The sequence below is a fragment of the Staurois parvus genome, unplaced genomic scaffold (genome assembly GCF_062004578.1).
Source record: "Staurois parvus isolate SC_StPar_1 unplaced genomic scaffold, SC_StPar_1.0 ptg000719l, whole genome shotgun sequence".
NCBI lineage: Eukaryota > Metazoa > Chordata > Amphibia > Anura > Ranidae > Staurois > Staurois parvus.
Window position 1 is genome coordinate 557,517 of NW_028318515.1, and position 27,201 is coordinate 584,717.

The following is a 27,201-nucleotide window of genomic DNA, read 5'->3' on the forward strand; positions in this document are numbered from 1 at the left end:
CATAGCATTTTTTTGCCTGTCTTTCCACTTTAGCAAGGCCTTTCTGAGGCCTTACAATTGATTCTTTTTAACCTGTTTTTCCAGTAACCCAAGTAACAAATGTATTTAATAAGGCCATGTAAAGTGCAGTAACTGTGGAAAGTGCACTTTAATGCTGGTCAGTTTTAGTTTTAGTTGACTGATAAACTGAAAAAGCACCTAATCATATTAGAAGTCTTAAAAGAAGGCAGTTTTTATGTCTGCTATATAAATTGGGGTAAAGGAAGCATCTCCTAATGAGAGCTACCATATTACCTGTAGCATACAGCATCAGTATGATGATGCAAAGAGAGAGATAAGTGCTACACTATATTCTGATCCAGTCCCTCACAAGCTCTTGGCTAGGGCCAGCCATACTGTCTGGTTGGCTGTATATATGGAAATATGGTTGCAGTGGTAATCTTTACCTTGCACATAATCATCACACTTTGCAGTACATTTTAAGTGTACTGTGTGTGGAAAAACAGTACTGTTTACAGACAGTATAGATTAGATTATCTCCAGGTATCTTTATTTTTCTTTTTTTCTCATTTCATTTTCTGCTTTGCACCTTGCAACATACAGTGAGTTATGTCTTTATTGTGCACAATAAGTTACTGAAAACCTTGGGTCATCTTGACTGTTCCATATATACAAGATCTTGTTTTCTTTCTATCTGTGCACTTTTTATTTTTGATGTATGTGTCATCTTCAGCCTCCAGTGATGCTTCCCTTCCACTTGAGAGAGAGGAGCAAATCCGCTTGCAGGCCAGACGTCGCTTGGAGGAGCAGTTGAAACAGTACAGGGTTAAGCGTCAGCAGGAAAGGGTAAGAATTTTATTTCTTGGAGACATCCTCTTCATTACTAAATAAATATATATAATATATATCTAAAACCAAAAGTGTAATATAATGCAGCTTACCAAACTATAGATGTATTGGCTGCATTCATTTTTTTTTTCCAAGTTCAAAACATTTTTAGCAAGTGTAGCAAATAACTGTTGACTGCCTGATGTGCAGTCCCCTTGTTATGCCTTGTTACTTAACAAGAAAGCAGAAACATCTTTATCTTTCTAGTTTGAACTACTAGCAATACACCATGTAATGGAGTTGAGCAAAGGTAGACATATTTGAAGTCAAGCCTGTGTGACCATGAGTGTAGATTTAAAGGGACAGGAAGCTTGTTATTTGCTGGATTACTAGGTGTCAAAAAGCCTAAAAAAGACATTCATGCAGGTGTTACAAAAAAAAGTTTTGGAACAACAAAGGACTCGCTTCACTAAGAGATACATTTACCAAATGCGTTAAATATGTGTTGCGATATTTATCACTTAAATTCAGCATTATTTTTGGCTTTTTTTTTGTTTTTTTATTGCACCAGGAAAAGATAGTTTTGTTAATAAATGCACACAGAAATGTGAAACTGTGAAAACCATTCAGGCATGCTTTCATTCACAGAACGATATCCCTCTTGTGAAATGTTACAATTTATTTTCATTCCTGAGCTTAGCCCTGGTTCACACCGATGTGGCTTGTCTTGCGATTTGACAGTTTCAAAACGCATGACAAGTTGCACCCTATTGTTGGCAATGGAACCGTTAAAATTTGTGCGACTCCGACAAAGTAATTGTTTCTGCACTACTTTTTGCGATTTCAGGTGTGACTTGCATAGACATCTGTGCATGAAGTTGCACAGATGTCTTCCAAGTCGCAGCTGAAGTTACGCTGTCATTTGACTTTGAATTTGTGCGACTTCAAGTGATGTCGCACAATTTCAAAGTTGGATCCAGTGTGAACCTGGGCAGAACATTTCCACACTGATACATTGTATACTTTTAATTCACTGGCCAATGCTGAGTTCCCCTTATTGTTTGTACTTTACTTTGCTAAAATACTGACTGCCTACTGGCAGGTGATAAATAACGAATGTGTGTTCTTTAGTGAATTGACTTTAATGATTTATCTAATTTTTTTGCGGTATTTACCTCACATTCGATATTTTATCTTTTACTGAATTGACTTTCTTATTATCTAATGCAATATTTCCAAAAACTGAATTGTGACTGTTACATCGCATGCGGAATCCTTTAGTGAATTGACCCCAAAGTGCCTTAGCTAGGGTATTGAAGTAGTTGATCAGCTGTAAAGCTACCCTGCAAAAGAAAATGAACTGTGTAATTAGGGTTTGAAAAGTGATTAGCATTTACATACATGCTTGTTTTTAGTTATACGTTTCTGCTGCCGGTCCCCAGGTTCCTGTGGCCTGGGCAGCGAGTACAGAGCTGGACCACTGTGCTTTGTGTGAGTCTTGCTGAAGCAGTCTGACATGCACTTGAGCTCTAACTTTGTTTGGTAACAGCTGTCATATTATGTAATTCCTCTAAATTTTTTGTCTCAAAACTGTCGCTGGTCAGGAAGTGTAGGGAAAATCTCCCCAATGAGAATGCAGACAAGGACCAAACATTGCTACTACTATTACTCCTGACTCTCTCCGCCATAAAAATTGCCTTTACTAGACAAATAAAATCACTTGAAATCAGTCCTTGAATTGTGCTTTTCCTTTTTCCTTGCTTGAAATTTTAAAACAAAATTCTGTCTTTGAAATAATGTTTTTGAACATGTAATTATATTCTGTATTGTGATGTATATTTATTTCTCTCTGTAGTCCAATCAATCGACTCCAAAAAATCGCCCTTCAAGCACCTTGGATCCTGAACTGATGTTCAATCCAGATAATCTTCCTCGGGCGAGTACTGTTGCAATGACTAAGGAGTATTCCTTCTTGCGTACAAGTGTCCCAAGGGGACCAAAACTGGGCAGCCTAGGCCTCCCATCAGCTTCCAAAGAAAAAAAGTCCTCCAGATCATCCAAATCTTCTAGCAAAATTCGTTCTTTAGCAGACTATCGTGTAGAATCTTCTGAATCCGGCAATCCCTGCATAGGTTATTCTGATTCATCGCCTGGCTCCCTAAAGCCCAACAGGGGGAGCTTGACCTCAGTAGTGTCAGAAATTAGTTTAGAAGGACAGAAATGTGAGGTTTACAATGCTGACAACAGCTCTGAACTTGATGGGAGTGATCTGGGAACTAGACTTGATGGAAATGAGAGTGACAGCTCTACGTACAGTAGTGTGTCTGCTGGACAAGGGACTTGCGTTGTTGCTGCATTGCCAAGGAGAGAAGAGGAATACATTGTGAATGGCCAAAGCATAGCTCCAGAAGATGTAGGGCACTACCCTTCCCTTAGAGATGTCTTACAAGCTGCTGCTGCTGAGCAACAAGCTCAGGAGTTGGAGGGAAATGGTGAACCTAGAAGCCGGCGAGACAGCATTTCAAGCAGGTAATAACCATAAACAAAAATAAGTTTTCAGTGCAAAGAGTGATGCGTTACTAATATTAAACTGATACATTAGACATCTTTGTAACTCTAAAACCAATGCTTCACAAATACAGAAACGCTGACCAGATGTAGTCATTGTCAGAGATGATAAGCAGTAACAATTTTTGCATACCCGCACTGAAAAACCTAGGGGTGCCACTTGAGGTTCCTGTGTGTCCCAGTTTGGTGACTCTCACTGAAGGTGCAGGCTGGGGAGAGCACATCCTGGCTCAATGCATTCAGCAAAAGGGAAGGAAACAACCCCAAGTGCCACACACTTTCAGGACCCGAGAGTCATTATAGTAGGAGCAAGCTCAGCCCAGCTCTGCCCAGGCCATGCTGGCCTGAATGGAGCTGGGCTGAGGCTGCTTTTATTACAGCGACTTTTGGGTCCTGATGGTGTGCGGCACTCAGAATTGTTTCCTTCCCATATACTACCAATTTTTGGTTACCTGACTTTTATTAAAGGTTTATGAAAGCATAGGGAAAATTGGCAAAAGGCCAAGTAGTACAGAAGTCACTACAATAGAGACACTCCATGGTGCAGTATACCACACTATATAGCATTACCAGTTTTACAAGTGTTCATGGAAAGGGCAGTCATCTTAGTTTGTCAGAATTACAGTTATGTTAAACTTTTTAGGGCAATTTTATTTTAGACCGTTTCCATTTCCTCAATATTTTATTCCAATTGTGCTGCTCTGAATGATTCTACATTGTCACTGTGTTTTCATAGTGTTGCAACTTTATTTTAACAAAATGTTTGTGTCGCATCATATTGACTACTATTCTGATAATGGTCTCCATGTAGCAATAAAGTACATCACCATTGTTTACAGATGCATAACTTTCACCTCCAAGCTATTGTATAGTTGATGATATATGATGATACATGATGATATATGTAAATGCGGCTATCCATTTTGCTCATTGCATTCACTGCTTCCTGCATTGTCTACAACCATAGAATAACAACAATGGAGGTGAAAGCTTGTACATATTTGAAGGCTACTCATACATTTACTTTAAAATAAACTTTACAATAAAATTACATATACATTTACTTTAAGGTAAGCATTACAATACAAGTCACTATGTGCTCACTGAAAATGCAATATAATTTCTTTTTACCAGTAATCCATTCTGTGTTATTTTTAGTATTTCTATGGAAAGCTCCATTGCTGGGACTCACGATGAACTGTTGCAGGTGCTGAAAGAGAAGATGAGATTGGAAGGACAGCTGGAATCATTGACAACAGAAGCCAGTCAGGTTAAAATAGTGAAATCAATCAGTCATTTAGAGACAAACCTGGACCTGGTTCTTTTCAAAGAACCATTAATGAGGTACAACTGTGGACAAATTTGTTGGTACCCTTACATGGAAATAGAAGAATTCACAATTTGCTATGAATTCTCTTTAAACTGACAACTGGTATCCTGCACTGTTTATTCCATATTTCAAAAAAAAATAGTCTTTGCCTTTGAGGTTCATTAGACTATTTTAAATAATAAAACAAATAAAAAAGGGATTGGTAAAAATAATGGGTCTATTAGCTTAATATTTTGTTGTGCAATCTTAAGAGTCAGTTACTACAAAAAAGCAATTTCTGTTACTCTTGAGTGACTGAGACAGAACTTTCTGACACTGGGCAGTATGATTCTCTCCAGAATTCTTTAATAGTTTTGAGATTTCATTGTGCCCTGGACAGATTCAAGACATCTCTTGCTGGACACAGCAAAGTGGTCCCAAAACATAATCGAGTCTCTTACATGTCACACAGTAGGTACAATATTCTTTTCTTTGAAAGCTTAATTTGATTTTCTGTGAACATAGGGCTGATTTGACTTGCCACAGTTTTGGCTTATCTATTCAAAGAACATTCACCCAGAAGCAATGTGACTTGTCAATATGCATTTTATCAAATTCCAGTCTAGCTTTTTTATGTTTTCCTTTCAACAGTGGAGTAATTCCATGAATTTTTGCTGAGTCCACTGTCATTCAGTTAGCAACGGATGCTCTTTTCTCCTTCCTAGTAATTGAATTCCCATCAAAATAGACCAAAAATCAATCCAGAGACACCTTCTAAATGTGGCCCAAGCCTGTATTTCAGCCTGTTGGTGCAAGGATCTTCTCCTTCTGTCCAAATAGGGCTTAACAAAGTAAACAATATCAGAATGATGGAGGACATGACCAACTCTTTAAAAAAAAAACAAAAAAAAAACCAGATGTGTTCAACATGGTTTTGTTGGTTTCAGTTCATCGGTTTGGATGAGGGTAAGTGTTAGCATTGCAGGACTAAAGTTGATATAGTACCCCTCCACTTGCCTTCTCTGCCAGTTTTCTCCTATCTTCCCTTCTTCATCTTTCTCTTTTGCAGCTACATCTTGGGAGGTTGGCTACTCTCCCATGGACCTTAAACAGTTTAAGGTGTAACTACATCTGAGCATCACACACCAAAAACGCTATTTAATTCATTGCTAATATTTAAAGCAAACCCCCCCCATCCATCTATTCATGTCTTCATGCTTTATTTTGCTGAGAAATCACTTCGAAAAACACCTCCTAGCATTTCTGGTCGTGGCCAACTTGATAAGGGCAGATGATTTGTGTAGCATTTACTTCCTTGAATCCACCTGCTCTTAGCTAAGCACACCCTCCTGCCTGCATGTCTGAGCTGAGAAAATCCCTCCTCCCCTCCTGAAGACTCTTGGGATGTATGACATCATTTGCCTAGGCATGGAGACTAGGAAGTAACTAAAGAAATGTAAAAAAAAAAAAAGTTTAAATCAAGTACATATAATATATCTTCCTGTCTATTTACTAATGCTAGCTGCATAAGGATTAAACAGTCAATGTTGATTGAGAGAGTGAAGTTCCACTTTAATATTTGCAACTGTAGTCTCAGGAACATCAAGCAGATTGGAGATAGTCTTATAATGCTTACCTTTGATATGCTGGGATTGGGATATATAAATATTTTCCAGATCTCATTTGACAACTCTTGTGTCTTCTTTTTTTTTTTTAATTCATATTCAGTGTGGTGCACACAATGATACCAAAAAGCAGAGTGACTACTTTTGTCCATTTAAATATCTTGACTACAGGATTGAAGATCTGTGTTGCTAGTTACAGAAAACAGTGTACAATATCACTACGATCCAATTAATTATAATCTATTCCTGAGGTAGCAGCAGATCTGTCCAGGCCAATTAGAACATCTTTGTAGGTTAAGCATAAAGTATGTGTTTTTACACTTTCTTCAATTGACTTTTTGAAATGCCAAATACGTGAGACAATGAAATAAAAAATGAAGCATTGTTTCATATTTGTCCATGGTTGTACATCTTATTATTTAAGCAGAATATTTACAAAATATAAACAAATTGGCGTTTTTTTTCTGTTTGAGTTATTTAAAACTCTGATCTTAAATAGTTGCATTTTGCTATTAGTGTACCCAACATACATTGTATCTTCCTGTTTTGTACTATTATTAGCAATATGTCTGTATTGTGTTCTGCTGTTGTTTCTGAACAGCATAAGGCTATATACAGTACAGTACATATGAATACCTAAACTGAGCACTTCTGCATGTCCGTAGAATCTTGAAAAAGGGTACTTCCCTCTCCTCTTGGAGGTCATAGCTGTGATCCTTATCTTTTACAGCTAGAAATCTCGATCTGACACTGTGGGGTTGGTTTTGTAGGACCATGCTCAATCACTGTCATGCTTATTCACTTTGCAGTGCTTGGTTATTAAAAGGCTTGACTGAGCATTTGAATATTAGTTGTCAGGAAACCTTATATGCATATACTTGTTTTTGATTAGTGACTTAGTAAAGAGTAAATACATGACAGCTAGAGAGCATACACCTTCAAAAACAAGTTTATAATAGCAGCCCCCATATTTCTATCTCAGTAATGTTCCGTACTATTAATAAATAAGGCAGTTAAGTCATATATGCTTTTCCAAACAGGCACTGAAAGAAAAGACAGAACTGCAGGCCCACCTGGCGGCAGTGAACACCAGGCTCCAAGCTGAGGTTGAACAAAGCCTGGCTAGCCAACAAAGGCAAGAGACCCTGAGCTCTGAGGTTGTCACCCTGAAGAAGTCCTGTCTAGACCTGGAGAGGGCCATGGCAGATCTTCAGAACTCACTGGAAGTAAAGAATACCAGCCTGGCTTCTTTAACCAATGATTTGCAGGTAGCTGAAGAGCAATATCAGAGGCTGATGAGCAAAGTAGAGGAGTTGCAGAGGTCTATTATTCAAAAGGATAACACAGGTGATAATACTTTACTTACATAAAAGAGTTCTTCATATGTGTATTTTGCTATAAGCATTCATAGCAATTCCTTTCACAAGAGACTACTGTTAAAGCGGTATTAAACCCAAAACCAAAAATGGAATATATTGCAGCCGACCAATCATTAGATGTGGTGGCTGCATCATTTTTTTTTCTCTTTGGCTTTTTTCCCCTCTGTTTTCTCCTGGTGATCTGGCCAGTAACACAACTCCAGTATTAGTGAGACACAGCTTTGGAGGCATGAGTACAGGAGACAGCAGCAGTCAGTCAGTCTGGGGGGAATTGGGAGTGTTAAATGTATTAGCAGATTTGAATACGAATAACAGATTGAAGCCCAACTCCAGCTAATACTTCACTTTATAATCAGTTACAGCAAACATTTTTTCCTTTAGGGATAAAGGTTTTACATGAATAAATAAAATCTGATTGTTTTAATCACCCCTGCCATTGGTAAATGGACAGTCTCTTCCATGTAAGTTGATGCAGAGTTGCCGATCGAATCACCATATGAAAATAGAAGAAAGATAGCCAAAAAATCAATGCAGCTATCACATCTGAGAATTGGTAAGCTGCAATATAATAAATGTTTCCTTTTGAACTTATTACTGCTTTACCCCAACTGTGTGCCAGATTCCAAGACCCAAGTTAAAAATGCTGCTTAAAATGATAAAAAATATCATTTTTACTATCCATTGATAACAAATGGATCTTTATTTGGTTACCCTCTTGACTTTCACTTTGTTTGAATTCTTGCTCTGGCCTCAGTTCAATGTACAATAGAGAATGTGTGATCCTTTAGCATTTTTTGTGTGTTTGTGTAATCTTGATGGTGTGGGTTCTGTGTACTATTAGATTGCATCAAGGATTGCACACAAATGCAAAGGCTGTTTTTTTTTTTTTGTTTTTTTTTTTTATTTTATTTTAATTTTTTAGGATAGGGAGGAAAACCTAAATCACTGGACGATTTTTTTTCAAAGTTTGGCTTCTTGACAAATTTTTGGTGATAATGATAGATCCATTTAAACTGAACACAAATATAGTTTCAGAATGGACTGTATTAAGTAGGAAATTGAGAAATATGAAATTAACTTTTAATGACCATATCGTATTTAATTGTATAATATTTCTGATACTCTGCATCAGAGTTCAATAGAATTGAAAGTGTATTGCTTCTGATTTTCATTTTGCCTCCGGTGCATCTCACTGCAGTGTTCAACAATACTCAGCCAGCATTAATGGATTCTAGTTGCCCTGATACCGGTATTTCATTGTGGCAATGTCCTGATGAAACCTTTCTCCATGTTCATTACTGATTGCACCTAGATTTTCAGGAAAGTATTTGCACCAAAAAGTGTTCAGGAATCAAAATCCTTGTTTTCCATTGAAACCTGCAAAAGGTTAAAGTGGTTCTAAAGTCTAATTTTGTTTTTTTTCTACCTTCATGCATTCACAGCATTGAGTTAAAAGCAGTGTACTAACCCCCCCCCCCATCCCTAAACACTTACCTGACTCCTCTCACTACTCTAGTGCTGTCCTGTCTGCAGCACCACTCCACTTCCTGCTCTCACAGGATACACAGGCAGGAGTGGGAGCCATAGGCTTCTGCTGCTTTCACTCAGATTCCTGTGTGGAGGGAACTTTGGGGATGACTTCACTTACTGGCTCTGTGTGTCTGTGGATGCACACAGCCCTGGTCGGGAGCCCACCCGCACAGGTGCCCCCATAGCACACAGTTTGCTACTGGGGGAACCTACGGGAAGGAGTGGACAGTGCCAGCAGGAGACTGCTCTGTGCAATATCATTGCACAGAGCAGGTAAGTATATCCTCTTTTTTCAGTTTAATAAAAAAACAAATCGCCTTATGGCTTTACTGCAACTTAATGCAAGCATATGAGGTTTTTGTTTTGTTTTGGTTAGGGATCTTGGGATTTAGGATAGTAAGATAGAAAAAGTGTATATGACTTCACACACATGTTATTGTTTCACATAGTTCATGATCTGCGACAGCAGACTGTATCACTACAGTACCAGCTACAGCAAGTGCAACTGGACCGTACTACACTAACTAACAAGCTCAAAGCCTCAAAAGCAGAAATATCCTCTCTGCAACAGGCACGTGAGTGGTACCAACAGCAGCTCACATTAGCTCAAGAAGCTCGGGTTCGACTTCAGAGCGAGATGGCCAATATACAGGTATTTGCTTTTTTTGGTTAAGCTTCATGTAAACTCGCAGTACGGCTGATTATAACATAATTGTCGCTCTGCTTTATTCTCCCATAGGCCGGGCAGATGAACCAAGCTGGGGTTTTAGAGCACCTTAAAATAGAAAATGTGACACTCTCACATCAACTGACAGAGACACAGCACAGGACAATCAAGGAAAAAGAGCGCATTGCTGCACAACTTCAAAATATTGAGGTAGGCCACATTTAGTTTAAGAAACAATCACTCTGCGACGGTCAGAGAAGGAGGATACTGCAAAAATAGGTTTTGTGCATGGTGCTTTTAAATCTACTAATGTTTTTTACATACACCCAAACCAAATTTCATAAGCAAAATTATACATGCCAATTTAAACATTTTAATCTGAAAAGTTTATACAATTATCAGTTTAGTTTACACTCATGCATAGTTGTTCATAACACCTATACATTTAAAAACCTCTACATTGCACAAACATCTTATTTTATTTTACACCCTGCATTAAAAAGGGACTTGCTTTACTATGACTTGAACTTTGTATAGGCAATGGCTTTCTTTTGTTTCTCATTTTCAGGCTGACATGTTGGATCAGGAGGCTGCTTTCCAGCAGATACAGGAAGCAAAGAACATGGTAGAAGAAGATCTTCAAAGAAAACTTGATGAGTTTGAGGAGGAGCGAGAGCAGTTGCAGAAACTAGCAGATTCCGCGGTTGCTTTAGAACGTGAAATAGAGCAGGTTTGGTTTCTATTTTATTGACTGGTTCAAAGGAAATCTTTCCTGGGAGAGACATGGAGGCTGGCATGACTTACTCTGCAATGTAGCCAAGTTGTCATGCTGAACCTGAAAGAAACATTGGGTCTCCACTCAGGCTTGCAAAGCCCTGTTTAATGGATCTCATTGTGGCTGTAGACTGGATAGGAGTCCATCCTGACTCCAAGTATAATGTGAGGGCTTAGAAAGTATCTCATTCCCCCACAGCACGCAAAGCCATATGTCATAATGATAATAGCAGCCTCTGCAAACTCCATCCAAGCCACTCCTCAATGCGTTTTCCCTTGCCCCCCTGGTCTAATCATGGAGGTATCTCCATGATTAAGCCCTGGGAGTGGGGCGTAATGCATTGGGGACATGGGTTGGATGGCGTTTACTGAGGCTAACATTATCCATATGACATATGGCTTTGCACAGTGTGCGGGAACTGAGATATTTCCTATTCCCTCAAATCGAGCTGACGTTCTTAGTCACTGTTTTGAGTTATTAAAGAATGCAAGTAAAGACGGCTATCCTTTTGTGATATATATACTTCTGGGTCAACAACTCATAGTATTGGTGATAGTAGGTATGTGTAACAGCCAAGCAACTAGCATTTCAGAAAAAAACACTGGCAATCCCATTATTTTTTTAGGAAAGTACCTTAACATTTGTGGGTTGGATTAATATATTATAGTGAAGAGAGAGGCCCAAAGTTTAGAAGAGTGAGAGGCCCACAGTTTAATTTGATTTTCTGTTCATATCTTGTGTTAGATGAAGCTAAATTTGCATCAGAAAGACCTGCAGCTAGAAGCTCTCCAACAAGAACATCTTGAAATCTTGAAACAGCTCACATCAACTCAAGAAACCCTTCACACCAAAGACCAAACACTAAATGATCTCCAGATGCAGTATGATGAACTTGAGGCCAGGCTTGTGGAGCTCCAGAATGATGTTTCTTCCAAGGATGACACTATTCACTATCTACAAAATCAGAAGATCGTTTTAGAAGTGGCATTGCAGACTGCCAAGGTGGAACAAGAAGGTTTACACCAAGGAGCCAAGCGTTTGGAAGAAGGGACTGAAGTTGCTACAGACATTTTGGAACAGTTGCGTCAGGACCTTGCTATCAAATCTGGACAGGTGACTACATATGGAAAACGTTTTTGTTTTGCTTTTTTAGCTCATGAATTAATCTCTAAATGCTGGTGTTGATTTTTTTTCATACTTTGAAATACAGAAATTGTGAAAAGGCGATATTAATGTGATCATAAAAAAATTACAACTAGGATATGGTGCTGAATCACTATTCTTTATATGTATTTACAAAATGTTTACAGAATTTTCTAATACTTTGCGTAGGTGGAGACACTGCAGCAAGAGAATGCAACTTTAAAAAAACAGACCCAGAAAGTGAAGGAGCAATTTGTCCAGCAAAAAGTAAGCATTTTACTATAGAGTATTTTACTTTGGGCATACTAATAACAGTTTCCATATACATTACTTATTTTGCTGATTTAAGGTGGTTGTAAAGGCTATAGGTTTTTTACCTTCATGCATGAAGGTAAAAAACTTTCATTGTTCAGCTTTCCCTTTACCCCCCCCCCCCCCCCCCAATACTTACCCAAGCCTAATCCAGCGATGTACACGAGAGATGTGGCTCTCCCTCATTGGCTAAGGCACAGCAGCTGGAGCCATTGGCTCTCACTGCTGTCAGGGGGGTGGGGCCAAGCCGCATTAAGTATGTCTTATGGACACACAGAGGCAGCTACCAGAGTGAGTATGCACGAGTGCTCCCAGAGCAATCAGCTTGCTCTGGGTAAACTCACTAGGAGGGAGGGAGGAGCCAGGAGCACCAGCGAGGGACCCGAGAAGAGGAGAATTAGAGCTGCTCTGTGCAAAACCATTGCACAAAGCAGGGAAGTATAACATACTCTGTCCCCCACTGCCTCTACACCGCGAACCGCTGATCACTCACTTCTCGGACTGTAAAGTTGGGATCTCTCCAGAGCCCGAACTGACTCCTTGATGTCAGCCAAAAGCAGACTTTATCCAACTGTCAGCTGAATATGGGTTACAGAAGTGCAGAACTAAGTGAAATTCTGTAACCCTCAAGAGAAGTAGAACCAAAATAGCTATAGCCCTACATTTCCTTTTAACCATAAAAATATACTAAACTAGTGCATATAATATAACCTACAACTTTATAAATATTGTGTCAGTCCATAAGTCCCACAAAATACATGATGGTTGACCGGCAAAAAGTGAGAGGGAGGGTGAAATGTGAGTGGTTTGTTAGGAATTCACCACATTCACCATAGTGTTAGTGTCATTCATTGCTATTAAATTTCTATACAAGAAGATTCCTGGCTTTTTCAAGTAGTGCATTCCTTACAAACTATTTGATTAATTCTGGAGAAATTAACAAAGAGTGATGTAAGCATAAAGCCTGCATTTTGTACTGATACTCTGCACCGCAAGCCAAGAATTTGACTCACAGTTGTGGCATGGTCCTATTGACTTCAATGGGAAAATTTGATAGGTGTAGTTAGGCTTGGAATGGCTGCAGCATGTCACAACACTTCGTCTAAGTATAGAGGTCAGGACAATGCTGTTCTAGCTTTGTCCAGAGTGTCCTTACTGCAATAGAAAAACTGCTATAGTGATCTATTGCTTGCTGACTGCAGCTAGCTATATATCATTTTTAGACACCATGCACACTGCGCGTTTGCTTTTCTCTTCTGAACACCAGAGCCCCTAAAAACATGCCTAAAGGTGCCTATTGCACATGCATTCAGTCACATCAAGTGTTTGGTCATTAATGGATTTGATTGGCCAGAACATTAATTTCTTCTGGTCATTAGAATGCATTAATTCTTAAACTCGCCCAAACGCTCTTAGCGCTTTGGCATGTCTAGCATGTTTTCTGCTCTTCAGTTCCCCTTAACGTGCTCTTGATGTGCGTGTGTGTTTTTTTGTTTTTTTTCCAGCGTGTAAATGCTCCCCTACTCATCTGCCTATCATAGGCTAACACAGAGGTGCCTTTGGAGATTGGAAAAAAAAACTCACCAAACACCTGTTTTTTAAACCCAGTCTGCATGAGACCTTAGAAAAAGGCTGCTAGTACACAGCTTCTGGAGATGGGGGATGTAGCGGGAGTTTTTCTCTTCCCTATGATTGTCAGCTCCATCTAGTGCTCATAATGTGGTACTTTCACAAACTACTGTTTTATTTAGGAATGAATGGCTTTCCTTTTTTTTATTTAGGAATGAATGACCTGTAGAGTAAATAGCCTGGGAACATTTGATTTTGCTCCTTTTACACACAATGAATGTACCAATGGTTTTTCTGGATGAATAACTATTCAAGTGTTTTTATATATGAATACACCTCCTAGAGTGTGTACATGTGAAATTGGATGATCTGGAATGACATATGTGTTCACTGGTAAGTGAACGCCATGTTATGACAATTGCCTTCGCTTCCTAAGCCTCAAATGTTTATGTATGTGAATGCAATGTACCACAACCATTTACACAAGTCGTTTCTAGTGTGTACATCGCCATAAAGTTTCAAGAGTGGAATAAGGCTCTCGTACAGTAAAACGCTTATGTTTAGTTAGATGTTTACCATTCCACTTCATTAAGTAAAAGTTGCACTAATGTAACATAATTTTAATCCGCAGACTGTTGATTGTATTTTGCAGTAAATGTAAACGGGGTATGCAAATTATATAAAATGTCTGTTGTGGAAAGAATTAAAGCAAAATGTATTTTTTCCTAATTTTTAGCTATTTATTCCAAATAAAAACTAAGGGACTAAAAATATATGTTTCCAATTTTTTTACCAAATAAAATCATATCTATCCAAAAACAAATGTACATTAGGGTAGACTACAGATGCTAATAGGTACATTATGCGGAACGGAGCCATCGGAGAAAAAAGAAACAGAAAAGTATTTGGTATTCAAGGGGGTTTAGTGAGAATAAGGCCTGGGTACCTAAAGTGGAACCTATTCAGAAAATGAGGTCCTGTTAGATCACTTCAGGCTGGCCCCTTTTGCAGGTATAGCTATGTATAAAATTAAAAATAGTGCTTCTACTATTTAAAATCCCGTAATACACTGTCTCCCCTGCTCTGCACATGCTCAGTTGCTCTGTTTTAAGCAATGCCAACTTTTTAGGGGCCAATCTGCTGACAGCCTTAAAGCAGAAAGAAACCCTCCTATCCTTTACAGCCAAGGAAGCTGCTTCTGTTTGATCTGCAACTGCATTGGTACTGTGATTAGTTATGATACCAGCCATTTGATGGCTTGACAGTTTGGTTGAGGATGCAAGCAAATGTGACCGCAATCTTGGCATTCCAGGAATTTAACTGTTTTTTTTAAATCATTAAGGGCTTGTTCACACCATGGTGCAGAGACCTAAGTTTTTCTGAATTCATTCTGCATGGGCACAATGAAATCAATTGTTCCCTATGTGCCCTGTTCACACCACAACACTAGTATCACGTGCAAATTTGTTCTTTTCAGGAATCTGCAAGGTGTATGAAACGCATTGAAGCACGAATGAAAACTGATGTAAACTGATGTCTCTGCAAGTGAAATCTGCATGTCAGTTTCCTTCGGTTTTTCTGCATGTATAGTGTGAACAAGGCCTAAAGCGATGGGTTTCGTTCTGCTTTATGATTTACTGCTGTTCACGGGCTCTAGGCTTAAGCAAAATGGCAGCCTCCAGGAAGAAGAAACAGGAACATTGCTGGAGGCTATTTACAGCACACACTCATTTTGGTAGCATGATTATTAATTTAGAATGTATGTTCCTTGCTAAAGAACATTCATTTTTACCAAGTTGTTATGTGTAAAGTTCTGCTTTAAGTGGTTAAAATATTGAAGTTGCTGTACACTATGTCCAGATTTGTCATACTATTTTTGTAGTAGGAAGCCACAGAATAGCAATGTGCTGGTATAACAGGTACGCCTATGCAGTGTACAGCATTATCTTAGTTTGTCAGAATTTTCACTCCTATATCAATAAAGGTTCTAAAATTTAGAGTTCACCTTTCTTGATTTAACAAAAAATGGTGGGGAGGTGGATTTGTATATCAAAAATCCCGTTGATAACTGATGCTGCACATAACACACTGGGGCAGCCAATGCACTCACAAATGGTTATGATCTGAGCTGTCATTTGCTGCTATTGTTTACATTTGAGAGCCCTCCCCATTCTCTAACAACAGGGGAAGGGGCAGGGGGGAATTAAATTAATAAGGGATCATTCATTAACAGATCACCAGCAAGGTGGGGGCTACTTATTTTGATTGTGGGATTGTTTATCCCATTAGCCCCTGCCCCCCTTCCCTATACATCTCATCTTTATCTTGTCTCTGTATGTGACCTGTATAAGGTCCTTCACCTCCTTTGTCCTGCACATCTGCACGTAAATCCTCTTCTCTCCATCCTCCCATTGTACTTGACCTGTACAGTAACCCCTTTACCACCTACTCTCTCTGTGTATCACCAAGCACCCTGTCTGCCAGGCATCTCCTCCTATAACTTGAAATATTGGTCTTGAGTGTAGTGACCGTTTTAACCACCTCGACACCAGCATGTTTCTTCATTTTAAAAAATTCTAGCAAAAATTAGATCACCTTGAGGTGTCTACTTTTCGAAAATTTGTGTTTGAAAAATTGCTGTGCAAATACTGTGTGACATAAAAAATTGCAGCACCCAACCAATTTATTCTCTAGGACCTCCATAAAATGTTTGGGGGTTCAAACTAATTTTCTAGCAAAAAAAAGGCTTTTTCCCCTCTCGCAAGCTGTCAAATTGAAAAAAAAGTGGCTGTGCGGGGCTCCACCCACATGGCCACGTCACTCATTCACAATCTTATGTGATTTAGAGACTGCAAGTCCCAACAGCCTTAGCGGCTGTCAGCTTGTAGTCTTCAATGAACTACCATGGTGCTGTGAAGCACCATGGTAGTTCATTCATTCTTCCTGTCAGCCTATCTGCTTGCTCGTACATCCCATACGAGCAAGCAGATATACTGACAGATCTGCAGGAGACCTGCATGGCACGAGTGATCTGCTGATCGCTGGTGCAATGGTTTGCAGGCTACCGCAGACAAAAAAGAAAAAAATGCACGTTTTTTTTTCTTACCTGTAAAAATTTTTTTCTTAAAGGTGAACATATCCTTTAAGTAACAACTGTGTGTAAAAGCTGTGTAAATTCATATATATAGATAGATACAGGGAGGAACAGAAGTATTTGAACACCCTGCGATTTTGCAAGTTCTCCCACTTAGAAATCATGGAGGGGTCTGAAATTCACATTGTAGGTGCATTCCCACTCTGAGAGACAGAATTAAAAAAAAAAAAAAATCAGGAAATCACATTGTATGATTTTTAAAGAATTTATTTATACAGCCCCTAAAGCCCCTGTCCCAGTTCGGTCTGTCACATGGAGCACTCTTTTATTTAATTTTAGTTTAGTTTATTTTTTTATTTGTTTTTTTTAATTTCATTCATGCTGGTATCTGCAATTTTAGGTGATGGTCGAAGCATACCGCCGAGATGCCAGCTCAAAGGACCAACTGATTAGTGAGCTAAAAGCCACCAAAAGGAAGCTGGACTCTGAGGTGAAGGAACTAAGAAAGGAACTGCTGAAGGTCCAGGGGGAGAAAACAGCAGCAGAGGTGGAACAAGCCAGGGTTATGAAGGAAATGTTGAAAGTGCAACAACAGATGGAAGAACTTGAATTACATCTTCAGGCTGCCCAGAATGACAGAGATGAAATGGAAATCCGTTTACAGGTTTGATTAAAGTACCTTTCTATCTAAATATCAGAAATGAAGTCTGCTGCCATTTTAAACTGCATTTATGGTGAAGGGTATGCAGGTACACTTCAGTATACCTATATCACTTATTATTTAGCTCTTAGTTGCAGACCAAGTGAAGCTGAACTGATACCAATTTTAATACATGCTGTATTTAAATTTTAGCTATTTTGTTTATTCAGTGTAGCAGGATCACATCTGATTGGTTGATATGGATTACAACATGATCTACACAGTTACTTGTTTAATAAACTAAAGTACTTGTAATTGATGTTTCAGAATGGTTTAAAGTGGTTCAAATGTATAATTAGAAAAAAATAAATAGCAAAGGTTTATACTTGCCTGCTCTGTGCAGTAGAATTTCACCCCGTGGCTCCAATCCTCCTCTGGGGTCCCCTAAGGATACTCCCGGCTCCTCCTCTTCTTGGTGTGCCACCATAGTAAGCTGCTTCCTATTGTGGTGCACCTGTGGGCTCAATCCCAAGCCACCCTGCCTGCGTCCATAGACACAGACAGCAAGGCTTGGCCCTGCCCCGCCCCCCGCTCTCTTGTCACAGGGTTTGATTGACAGCAGCTGGAGCCAATGGCTCAACTGCCTCAGCAAAGCCCGTGAGAGCAGGGAGATCCACTACAGACAGGCATAGCACTGGACCGAGTAAAGGCTCAGGTAAGTATAAGGCGTGATAAGGGGGCGAAACAAATACTTAAACATTTTTACCTTAAAGTGGTTGTAAAACACCCCCCTCTCGATCCAGCGATGTGCACTGGAGTCTCGGCTATCCCGGACTCCCTCTCCTCTTTGCCTGAGACAATAGTGGGAGCCATTGGCTCCCACTACTGGTAATCACAGCCAGTGAGCCAATGAGAAGAGGGAGGGGGCAGGGCCGAGCCACAGCTCCTTGTGTGAATGGACATACAGAGCAGCTGACTGGATTGAGGGGCCAGGATCGCCGGCAGGGGACCTGAGAAGAGAAGGATCCGGGCTACTCAATGCAAACCCCTGCACACAGCAGGTAAGTATGACGTGTTCATTATTTAAAAAAAGAAAAAAAATTAAGCCTTTAGAGTCACTTTAATGCAGGGAATGCATTAAGGTAAAAAATGTTTGGCTTTAGAACCACTTTAAGCTTGTAAAGTTTTAAAACTGTTCTTGTTTTTTTCAGATGTGTGAGACTTAGTAGATAGGGTGTAATTTCTCTGGTGCCTGGAATACTGTTAGAGCCAGGATGCTGGCTGTTGACATCCTGGAAGCTAACAAAATTACAGTGACTCCTAGAAAAAAAGTAAAGTTTGCAAGCATCAAATTTGAGTATTGTATTTGATAAAAATCTTACAGACAGCTCCCAGTTTTTTGGTGTGATTGGAAGGCAACGGGACAGGCTCCTGATTGTTACTAATCTGACAGCTGATCACATGATTGGGAAGTCCATCCTGTGCTTCTGACTTAAACACAGTGTTAAAGGGCTGTCAGGACTGGGTAGGGCTAAAGTTATCCAAAGCCCTCCCCAAAAAAATGTACAGTATGTATTGAAGCAGACTAGAAATTAAATGTTGTAGCTGCATTAGTGTTCTTTTTCAGGCTTTGTTTCTTTTTCACTTGGTGATCCTGCCCCAAGGACAGGGCTAGAGACATCTTCCCCTCTCCTCTTCACCATAGCACTGCATCTGGAATGCACAGGTGTGAATGGGGCCTTAAAATGTGTTTAATTAAGGTGGCATAGTAGATATTTTCAGTACACAGCTGACATCTTCTATTGTAACTTCTACGAAGCAACCTACCATTTTAATGAAAATGGCTGCTAGCCTAGAGCAATAAGTTGTTAAATAGCAAGTATTTATTTTCTCTATCGTCCATTGAGGAAAGCAGCCCGATAGAAAGAAATTCAGTGCTGCCTCCTATAGAAAAGGACACTAAGCACATAGAAAACTGAAGCCAAGCTCCCTTAAGACTATAACCCTTCCCACATCACACCTGCTTAGATTTTCCTTTGTGTCTTTAGGAGAATGGATGTTTCTCTTGAGCTATATTTTTTTTACTAAGTTGGAAGATTTTTCTATTTTCAACAGGTACTAGTAGATTCAAGCCAGATATTGGAAATCCTGAAAGTCTCTCCAGTTAATGAAGGAGCACAATTTTTCCTAGTTCATTAAATATACTGGGGTTCTCTCTGCAACAGTCCTGCAATTGGCAGTGACAACCGATCTGTGTTCAGCCAGCACAGAACTCTTCGGGTCATGCCTGTTTCTTTGGGTATTCCTTGCAGAATTTTTGGGACCAGAGCTGTGGCAGTTTTCCTCCTCCTGTCTCTGAAGACTCTCGTAGCTACCAGACTATATGCTTTGCTTTTCCCTTTTATTTCACCTGAGGCTTAAGGTCTAAATGACTGCTCTCTTTGTAAGGGTGATTAATATCTCTCCTTTTTATTCTGAACTTACTAACATACCTTGCTGTAGAGTTTTGCGCAAGATTTTTTATGGGAAGCCATTCCTTTATTTTATGAATCTTTATACATTTTGCAAAGTACAACATCATAGCAAAAAAGCCATAGATGGGGTCAAAATAGGCATCCAGGCGTATAGTATATTACAATTTTGGAAGATCCTTAACCCTAACAAAAAAGAGTTTTTACCGGGTGACCCCTAGGGGATGTCTTCAAACATTTCCACTACACATGAGAAAATAGTATTAGCAGAGGTTACAGTCTGCAGAGACCAATAAAAGGCTCTAGGGCCAAGCCTGGCGTATCTAAAAAAAACAAGATAAGTTTGTTAGAACAAAGGAGGGTGACACTAGAGGGAACAGGAAAAAAGGCAGAGGTAGGGAAGGAAGAGAAGAAGAAAAATTAACCAGAAAAGAGAGAGCCTTTTTCTTCTTGAGAGAAGAAAGGAGCAGAACAATGCTAAAATCAGTAAGAGCCATCCCTAGCCCGGCCAAGTAATGATAATTTATAGAAAGTAAAAATCTACAACATCAAATGTTTATAAGTGTAAGAGTTGGTACATTCTATCCACAAGGCCCAGGTACTATAGAATTGTGAATATTTGTCAAGACATTGATACCTCCACTCCTCTGCAAATTGTACCTCTTGTACCTTTAGTAGCCAGTCCCATACTGTATGAACCACTGCAGATTTCAAGTGTAAACGTATAAGACTTTTGTCAAAGTTGAGAAGATGAGGTATCAAGGACTGTTTATATTTACCCGTGGACAGATGGGTGGTATGAAATAATATGGGAAGGGGGTCATTCTCCAACTGGTATTGCGTGACCTTGGCAATCAGGTCCCGGATATCCTTCCAAAAGGGTTTGATACAGAGATAGTTCCACAAATTGTGCAGTAATGTTCCTCTCTGTCCGCAACCTCTCCAACAATGTGCAGACATCAATAGGTACAAATGTCACAGTTTATCCATAGCTTGATACCAACGTGTCAAAAGTTTGTAACAGGACTTCTGCTGCTTGGAGCAGATAGAAGATGTGTGAGCCAGTTTGTTAAATTTATTTATAGCACTCTCTGAAAGGCTACGGCCAAGCCCAGTTTCCCACTCCCTAATGTAGTATTGGGTCATATGGGGTGAAAGAGCAAGCAGCATTTTGTATAGCATAGACAGAGGTCTGGCCAGTCAGTCATTGTCCACACACGTAGCCTCAAAAGGAGTAAATGAGTCCCTGGATCTCAGATTGTAGCGTAGGCTCCGAAAGATGGTCTGCAGTTAAGTGTGCTTCCAGTGATCCATCAAGCTGATACCCCACTCTGTCCTGAAATGAGACAGAGATTTCAACCACGAGCTTTTACAAATCTGAAAGCATCTAACCTCAGCTCTGCCAGAACATATAAAAATGTGAACTGCTCCCTGGGAGTAAACCAGCGGAAGACCCCTAGGGGACGTAGTATCTTTTAGTCCCCTATGGGAGCCTTCAAGCCCTGAAGCGTGAGCTAGGTTCGGCCTGCCATCGCTTTCTCTAAGGGTACTGTCACAGACTCAACTGGGGCAGGGGCTTTTGGAGAGGACTGCAGGCTAGCCTCTTGCCTACTGACCATGGCCCTGGCATCTGAGGGGGCTCTTTTCTTTGGTTTGTGCCTGGGGGGGACCTTTTAGAGTAGTTTACTTTGGATTCAAGTCCATGTCCCCCTAAAACGCACAGACTCTGAGAACTGGAGGACCAACATACAGATTTTGGGTCTCTGTGCCTAAAATAGCATTGACTGTTTCAACCCCCCTCCTTCCTAGACTTAGAGACTCTAAGAAGATGATATAATCAGCAAAACCACCTCATACTGAGGACTCTTGCTCTAAGCTGTCTATTAAGGTGTTATGTGTTCACTATCTTCTTCCATTGTGTGCCTCCTGGGCAGGATAGTGCGAATACATCTCCCAACCTAGGTGCTGGAGTATTACTTCTGCTGGAGTTATCAGTGTTGTCCTATATGTAGCCCCAGGACCTTCTTTTTGCTCAAGGTGTTCTCTGCTTTTCACCTAATGAGGATATTGTATTACCTTATATGTGTCCAGCACCGTTCACCCCAAGGAGATTTAGCCCCATTGCCTGGATTTAGTGAGGGTTGCCTGGCTTTACTTTGCTGCCACTGCTTCTTTTAGACAGACTAATGAGCTTTTTATTATTCCAGGTGATCTGAAAAGAGGTTTTTCCAGCTTCAAAATTCACTATTGCTAACTGGATAAAATTTTTGTACAGGCCTATGAGATAAAGTTTCTGCTTTTCCCATTAAAGCCCACTTTACTAGGGCAGTGAATGTATCGTGGACCCTGATTCTCAGATTTATAAGGCTGCAAACTGGTCTTCTACACATAAGTTCATAAGGTCAATCTATCTGTCTCTGCAGAGGCAAATTTTGGTCAAAAGGTGAAGTATATACTCAGTGCCTTTTGGTTTATGTTTTGTATTGTGTTTTTTCTTGATGGACTGGTTCGCCTGTGTTGTTTGAGTGTATCCGCTGTCAGAACTTTAGCTCTGAGAAATTAATCAGTATATAACTTATGAAAACAGGCAGGGATCTGGAATTAAGGAGATTCTCTACTAATTTTCATAAATCAACTGATAATCCAAGTTCTTAATTTGCACCAATTTGAAGACGAACTAAAAAGCAATAATTTGCAAAAATATTTATTAATAAAATCAATGCAAAATGGTAATTAAAATATAGATGATGATCAAAATAGCAGTGCAATTATCTAATCAACAATAATGGTTACAAATTCCAACCACCAAATATTATCCGATATTAATGAAAGAAGACCAACTGTCTAAAAATTCAGTGTAGGAAACTCTCAGTAACTGAGCAGCATATGACAACGGCTATGCAATTGACCACATGATCTCTCTACAACCAGACATTCAAAGCTAATAGTGTACCTTGGCATGAATTGATTTAGAATACCATAAACAAGACAATCCAATAAGCTTAGAATCTGAGGTCAAGAACAAATGTTACAGAAGTTGTCTACTTTGTCATATATACTCAGCTAAACCACTGAATAGAAGCTGAAATCAGCTTTGGGGACATTTCAAAGAGAATCCTCCCCTCAGAGAATTGAAATGAAGATAATTTATATTGCAGTTAAAATTATTTCAAATCAACTCCGGTGCTAACCATAACCGCTATCAGACTAAACGGTTTAGCTGGAGATATAAGGTGAGTACAAATTGCCTGAAACAAAATGAAAGTTATACATTACCAATATAGATTCTATGGGGTCAGTGATGTCCGTTTTCTGTCAGCTTGCTTCAGTGTGTGTATTTCCATCTATTGTCCCTTGTATTCTGTCTTGTCCCCTGTCTCTGTCCGTCCTCTAACTTTTATCACCCCAAACAACCTAGGCTGGCAAAGCTTATCTTGCCTAATTATGACGTCACTCAGTAATCCTGATTACCTGAAGGGGGCAGTATATAGGATAAGGAATAATTTTGGATTTTTCTTACAAACTCTACAAACTATCATGTCAAAAGTTTACCTCTAACCCTTAGCTTGTTAAAATGCAATACATTTTAGAAGTAGATGCTCTTTTGACAGAACAGGTTAGAAAAACTGGGACCAGTGTCATGCAAAATAATGTATTTCCTTAGTGATTCTGGAGAAAGAAAAAAAATTCTACCTATACATTTTACAGACATTCGCTGAATTCATTTGTACTGAAACTTCTTAATTCTATAACTGCTTCTGTAGCATACAGATGTTGTAATACAGGCATACCTCGACTCACGAATTTAATTAGTTCTGCGGGACTTTTAGTATAGCGAAAAATTCGTAAACCGAAATGCCGTTTCCCATAAGAATGCATTGAAAACCAATTAATCCATTCCTGAGGTCAGAAAAACGTAAACGCTACTAAAATACCACATGAGTTATTTTAAATCATGCGGTATTTTAATAGTGACAACCATGTGTTAATGTTTCAGCTGTCAGTGGGGTTCCCCACTGACAGCTTTAATTGCCCGCAATTCTAAAAGAATTGCGGGCAATTAAAAAAATTGATAAAAAATGGCATGGGGTCCCCCCTCCCATCCTTACCAAGCCCTTCGGGTCTGGTATGGATTTTGAAGGGAAAGAAATTGTGTGAGGGTCCCCCCCAAATTCCATAGCAGACATCCGAGCATGCAGCCCTGCAGGTCAGGAAAGGGGGGGTCCAGCAATCGCTCCCCCCCCCCGAACCTTACCAGGCCACATGCCCTCAACATGGGGGGGGGTGCTTTGGGGCAGGGGGGGGCTCCTCCTTCCCCAAAGCACCTTGTCCCCATGTTGATGGGGACAAGGGCCTCTTCCCCACAGTCCTGGTCGGTAGTTGTGGGGGTCTGTGGGCAGGGGGTTATCGGAATCTGGAAACCCCCTTTAACAAGGGGGCCCCCAGATCCCAGACCCCCCCCCCCAATGTGAATGAGTATAGGATACATGGTCTCTGAAAAGTGTGAAAAAAGACAGGACACGGTCTTTGACAAGTCCTTTAATAAATGAAAAAAACTAAAAGAATGTTCCACACAGTAGATCCAACGTCAATCATGATGCCCGCCACCAACCCAAAAAAAAAAAAGAAAAGGCTCCGCTTCTGACGATGTCTTCAAGCCGTCTGCCTGCTCTGGTGGTTTGACAGTTCTTAAATAGGTAGGGAGGGGGGCCACCCGGGGACATCACCCGAGTGACCCCGCCCCATGTGACACCATTTTTTTTTTTAATTTCGTCATGGGAGTTCCCCTCAAAATCCATACCAGACCCGAAGGGCTTGGTATGGATGGGAGGGGGGACCCCACGCCATTTTTTTTATTTATTATGGTGCTGAGTTTTAAATGTAATTACCGCTTTATTTTCTTCACTATAGCTCAGAGATTCAGCTGTCACTTTCCCCCCAGCTAAAAGAGAAAGTTTCTTTTTAGTTTATTTCCCCAAGTTAAAAGAAACAATGTTTCCTTTTAGTTTCTTAAAAGAAACAAATCTTCCTTTAACTTCGGGGAAAGTGACAGCTCTGTGAGCTATAATGAAGGAAAAAAAAAAAGTCGGCAATTGCATTTAAAAATCGGGAACCGACATACACTTTTTTATTGTGAAAAAAAATTGTAAACCGAGGCATTTTTTTTCAATGGATTTTCATTTGTAAACCGAAAATTACGTTAACTGAGGCGTTTTTAAACCGAGGTACATTTATATAATGAACTCCAACTAATTATTTATAATGTTGAAAACATAATATCTACAATATATACCAATATGTATTAATTGTCAAAACCAAATAGTATAGATAAAATATATATGTATATGGAGAATATAGTAATATAAAACCCAAATTACTTAATTAGGCAAATATTCACTTCATGCAATACTAATAATACAGTTGACATTTTTTATTAAAATAGTCCTGTCAAATAACAATAACACGATATGCAATGTAAATTTTATTATGAACTCTTTTTCCAGAGGTTCATGGAAAAAAAATCTTTGTGAATAGTACTTTGTCCTGTTAAATCCGAGACATGGACCCCTCAATTAATCTTGCAAGTTGGTATCATGTTTAGTCTTTATTTCTTAGGCTGTCTGGTATAAGTATACCCCCCATATTTACAGCCTGGGAAAGTATGCTGTAAAAACCTGGGAATATCTGCTGTTAAGGTCTGTGTTTGGAAACCTTGTATACTAATAGAATATACAGAACAAGATGAATTCCAGCATGTGCATGTTACATTATGTCGATATGGTAAGTTCAGGCCTTCCAGTTAAATTCTGTGAGGACAGAATATTTCCGACACCACCTTTCTGTCTTCTAGGTTTTTTTAATATCAAGCTGTGTCCCTTAATGGACAAATGGAGAATGGAGAAAATAGTATTTTTGTACTGCCATAAAATCATTTCCTTGGAATCCTTTGAAGGACAAACCTCACTCGTTTTCTCTTAAACTGCTTACTACAAATCAGCAAGTCGGGTGTGGGAATTTTTATAGCTTTAAAGTATATTTAACCCAATCAGTTTAAAATAGAAATGTACAGATAAGAAAAAAATCATTATAAATATCTTTTTTTATAAGTGATGATCTACCCTCTAAGCTCCCTATAAAGTTGGAAAAACGGAGAGCTGGCAGAGGAGAAACAGCAGTACACTAAACTTCCCAGTAAATGGCTTTGCGGGTGGTGGGGGGGGTTATCTGTGAGCAGAAGTTTTCTTATTGGAGGAGAGCACACGGAGTTCCAAGCACAACTAGAGAACTGACCACACTTTGCTGTCATGCCTGCTGTAGTCAGCTTTTTTTTTTTAATAGGAAAGCAAAGGGACTTGCAGGAACACCAGAGGTTTCACACGAAGAAAGGAAGCCATACAAAGAGAACAGGATATGTTTTCATACAATTTGTACGGCAGGCACCTATCGGGAAAATGAAATTGATGGGTTTACATATACTTTTAAGGAGTCTGGCCTTCAGCTTTCTATTTGCTTAGTGCCCATTTCTTTTGTAAGCCTAGTTTTCTTATTCACTAAAAAATTATAAGCGTTTAGTGGACAACTGAAGCAGCTAGCATCAGAGAATATTATGCCCAATTCTCCTCAGTGTATGTAAAGATATATGGGTGCAGCGGTAAACAAATTTAAAGATCAAAAATAATATGCAGTTTATCAGTGAAAAAAACTCGGTGCAAGTAAAAAATATTATATAGAACTAAATTTGAAAAAATGATGAACAAATATCAGACCAATCAATAGTCCATATATCAGTGTTTATAATAAGTCCACCAATTCCTGAACATATGGTGCATTAATTCCTCCTTTACTAGTCCTGACCTAAATCCGATTGAAAGTCTGTGGCAAGACTTGAAAATTACTGCTCACAGATGCACTCCATCCAATCTGACAGAGCTTGAGCTATTTTGCAAAGAAGAATGGGCAAAAATTTAATTCTCTAGATGTACAAAGCTCGTAGAGACATCCCCAAAAAGACTTGCAGCTGTAATTGCAGCAAAAAGGTGGTTCTACAAAGTATTGACTCAAGGGGGCTGAATACACATGCCGCTACACTTTTCAGATATTTATTTGTGAAAAAAATTTTAAACAATTTATCATTTTCCTTTCACTTCACAATTTTGTGCCACTTTGTGTTGATCTATCACATAGAATCCCAATAAAATACATTTACGTTTTTGGTTGTAACAAAATGTTGAAAATTTCAAGGGGTATGAATACTTTTTCAAGGCATTGTATGTGTACTTCAGTATACATA

The 27,201-nt window shown here is 39.4% G+C and overlaps 1 protein-coding gene across 2 annotated transcripts in view; it reads left to right on the top strand.

Moving 5' to 3' along the window:
* The window catches only part of GOLGA3 (golgin A3), a 117,144-nt gene that overhangs the window by 29,788 nt on the left and 60,155 nt on the right, over positions 1 to 27,201 (top strand). For both annotated transcript variants that reach the window (XM_089653661.1, XM_089653662.1), the window contains exons 4-13: positions 734 to 846; positions 2,684 to 3,357; positions 4,555 to 4,666; positions 7,371 to 7,677; positions 9,689 to 9,891; positions 9,979 to 10,116; positions 10,475 to 10,636; positions 11,426 to 11,794; positions 12,014 to 12,091; positions 17,200 to 17,463. In XM_089653661.1, coding sequence (XP_089509787.1) covers positions 734 to 846; positions 2,684 to 3,357; positions 4,555 to 4,666; positions 7,371 to 7,677; positions 9,689 to 9,891; positions 9,979 to 10,116; positions 10,475 to 10,636; positions 11,426 to 11,794; positions 12,014 to 12,091; positions 17,200 to 17,463 — 2,420 coding nt within the window. The remainder of the gene's footprint in view (positions 1 to 733; positions 847 to 2,683; positions 3,358 to 4,554; positions 4,667 to 7,370; positions 7,678 to 9,688; positions 9,892 to 9,978; positions 10,117 to 10,474; positions 10,637 to 11,425; positions 11,795 to 12,013; positions 12,092 to 17,199; positions 17,464 to 27,201) is intronic.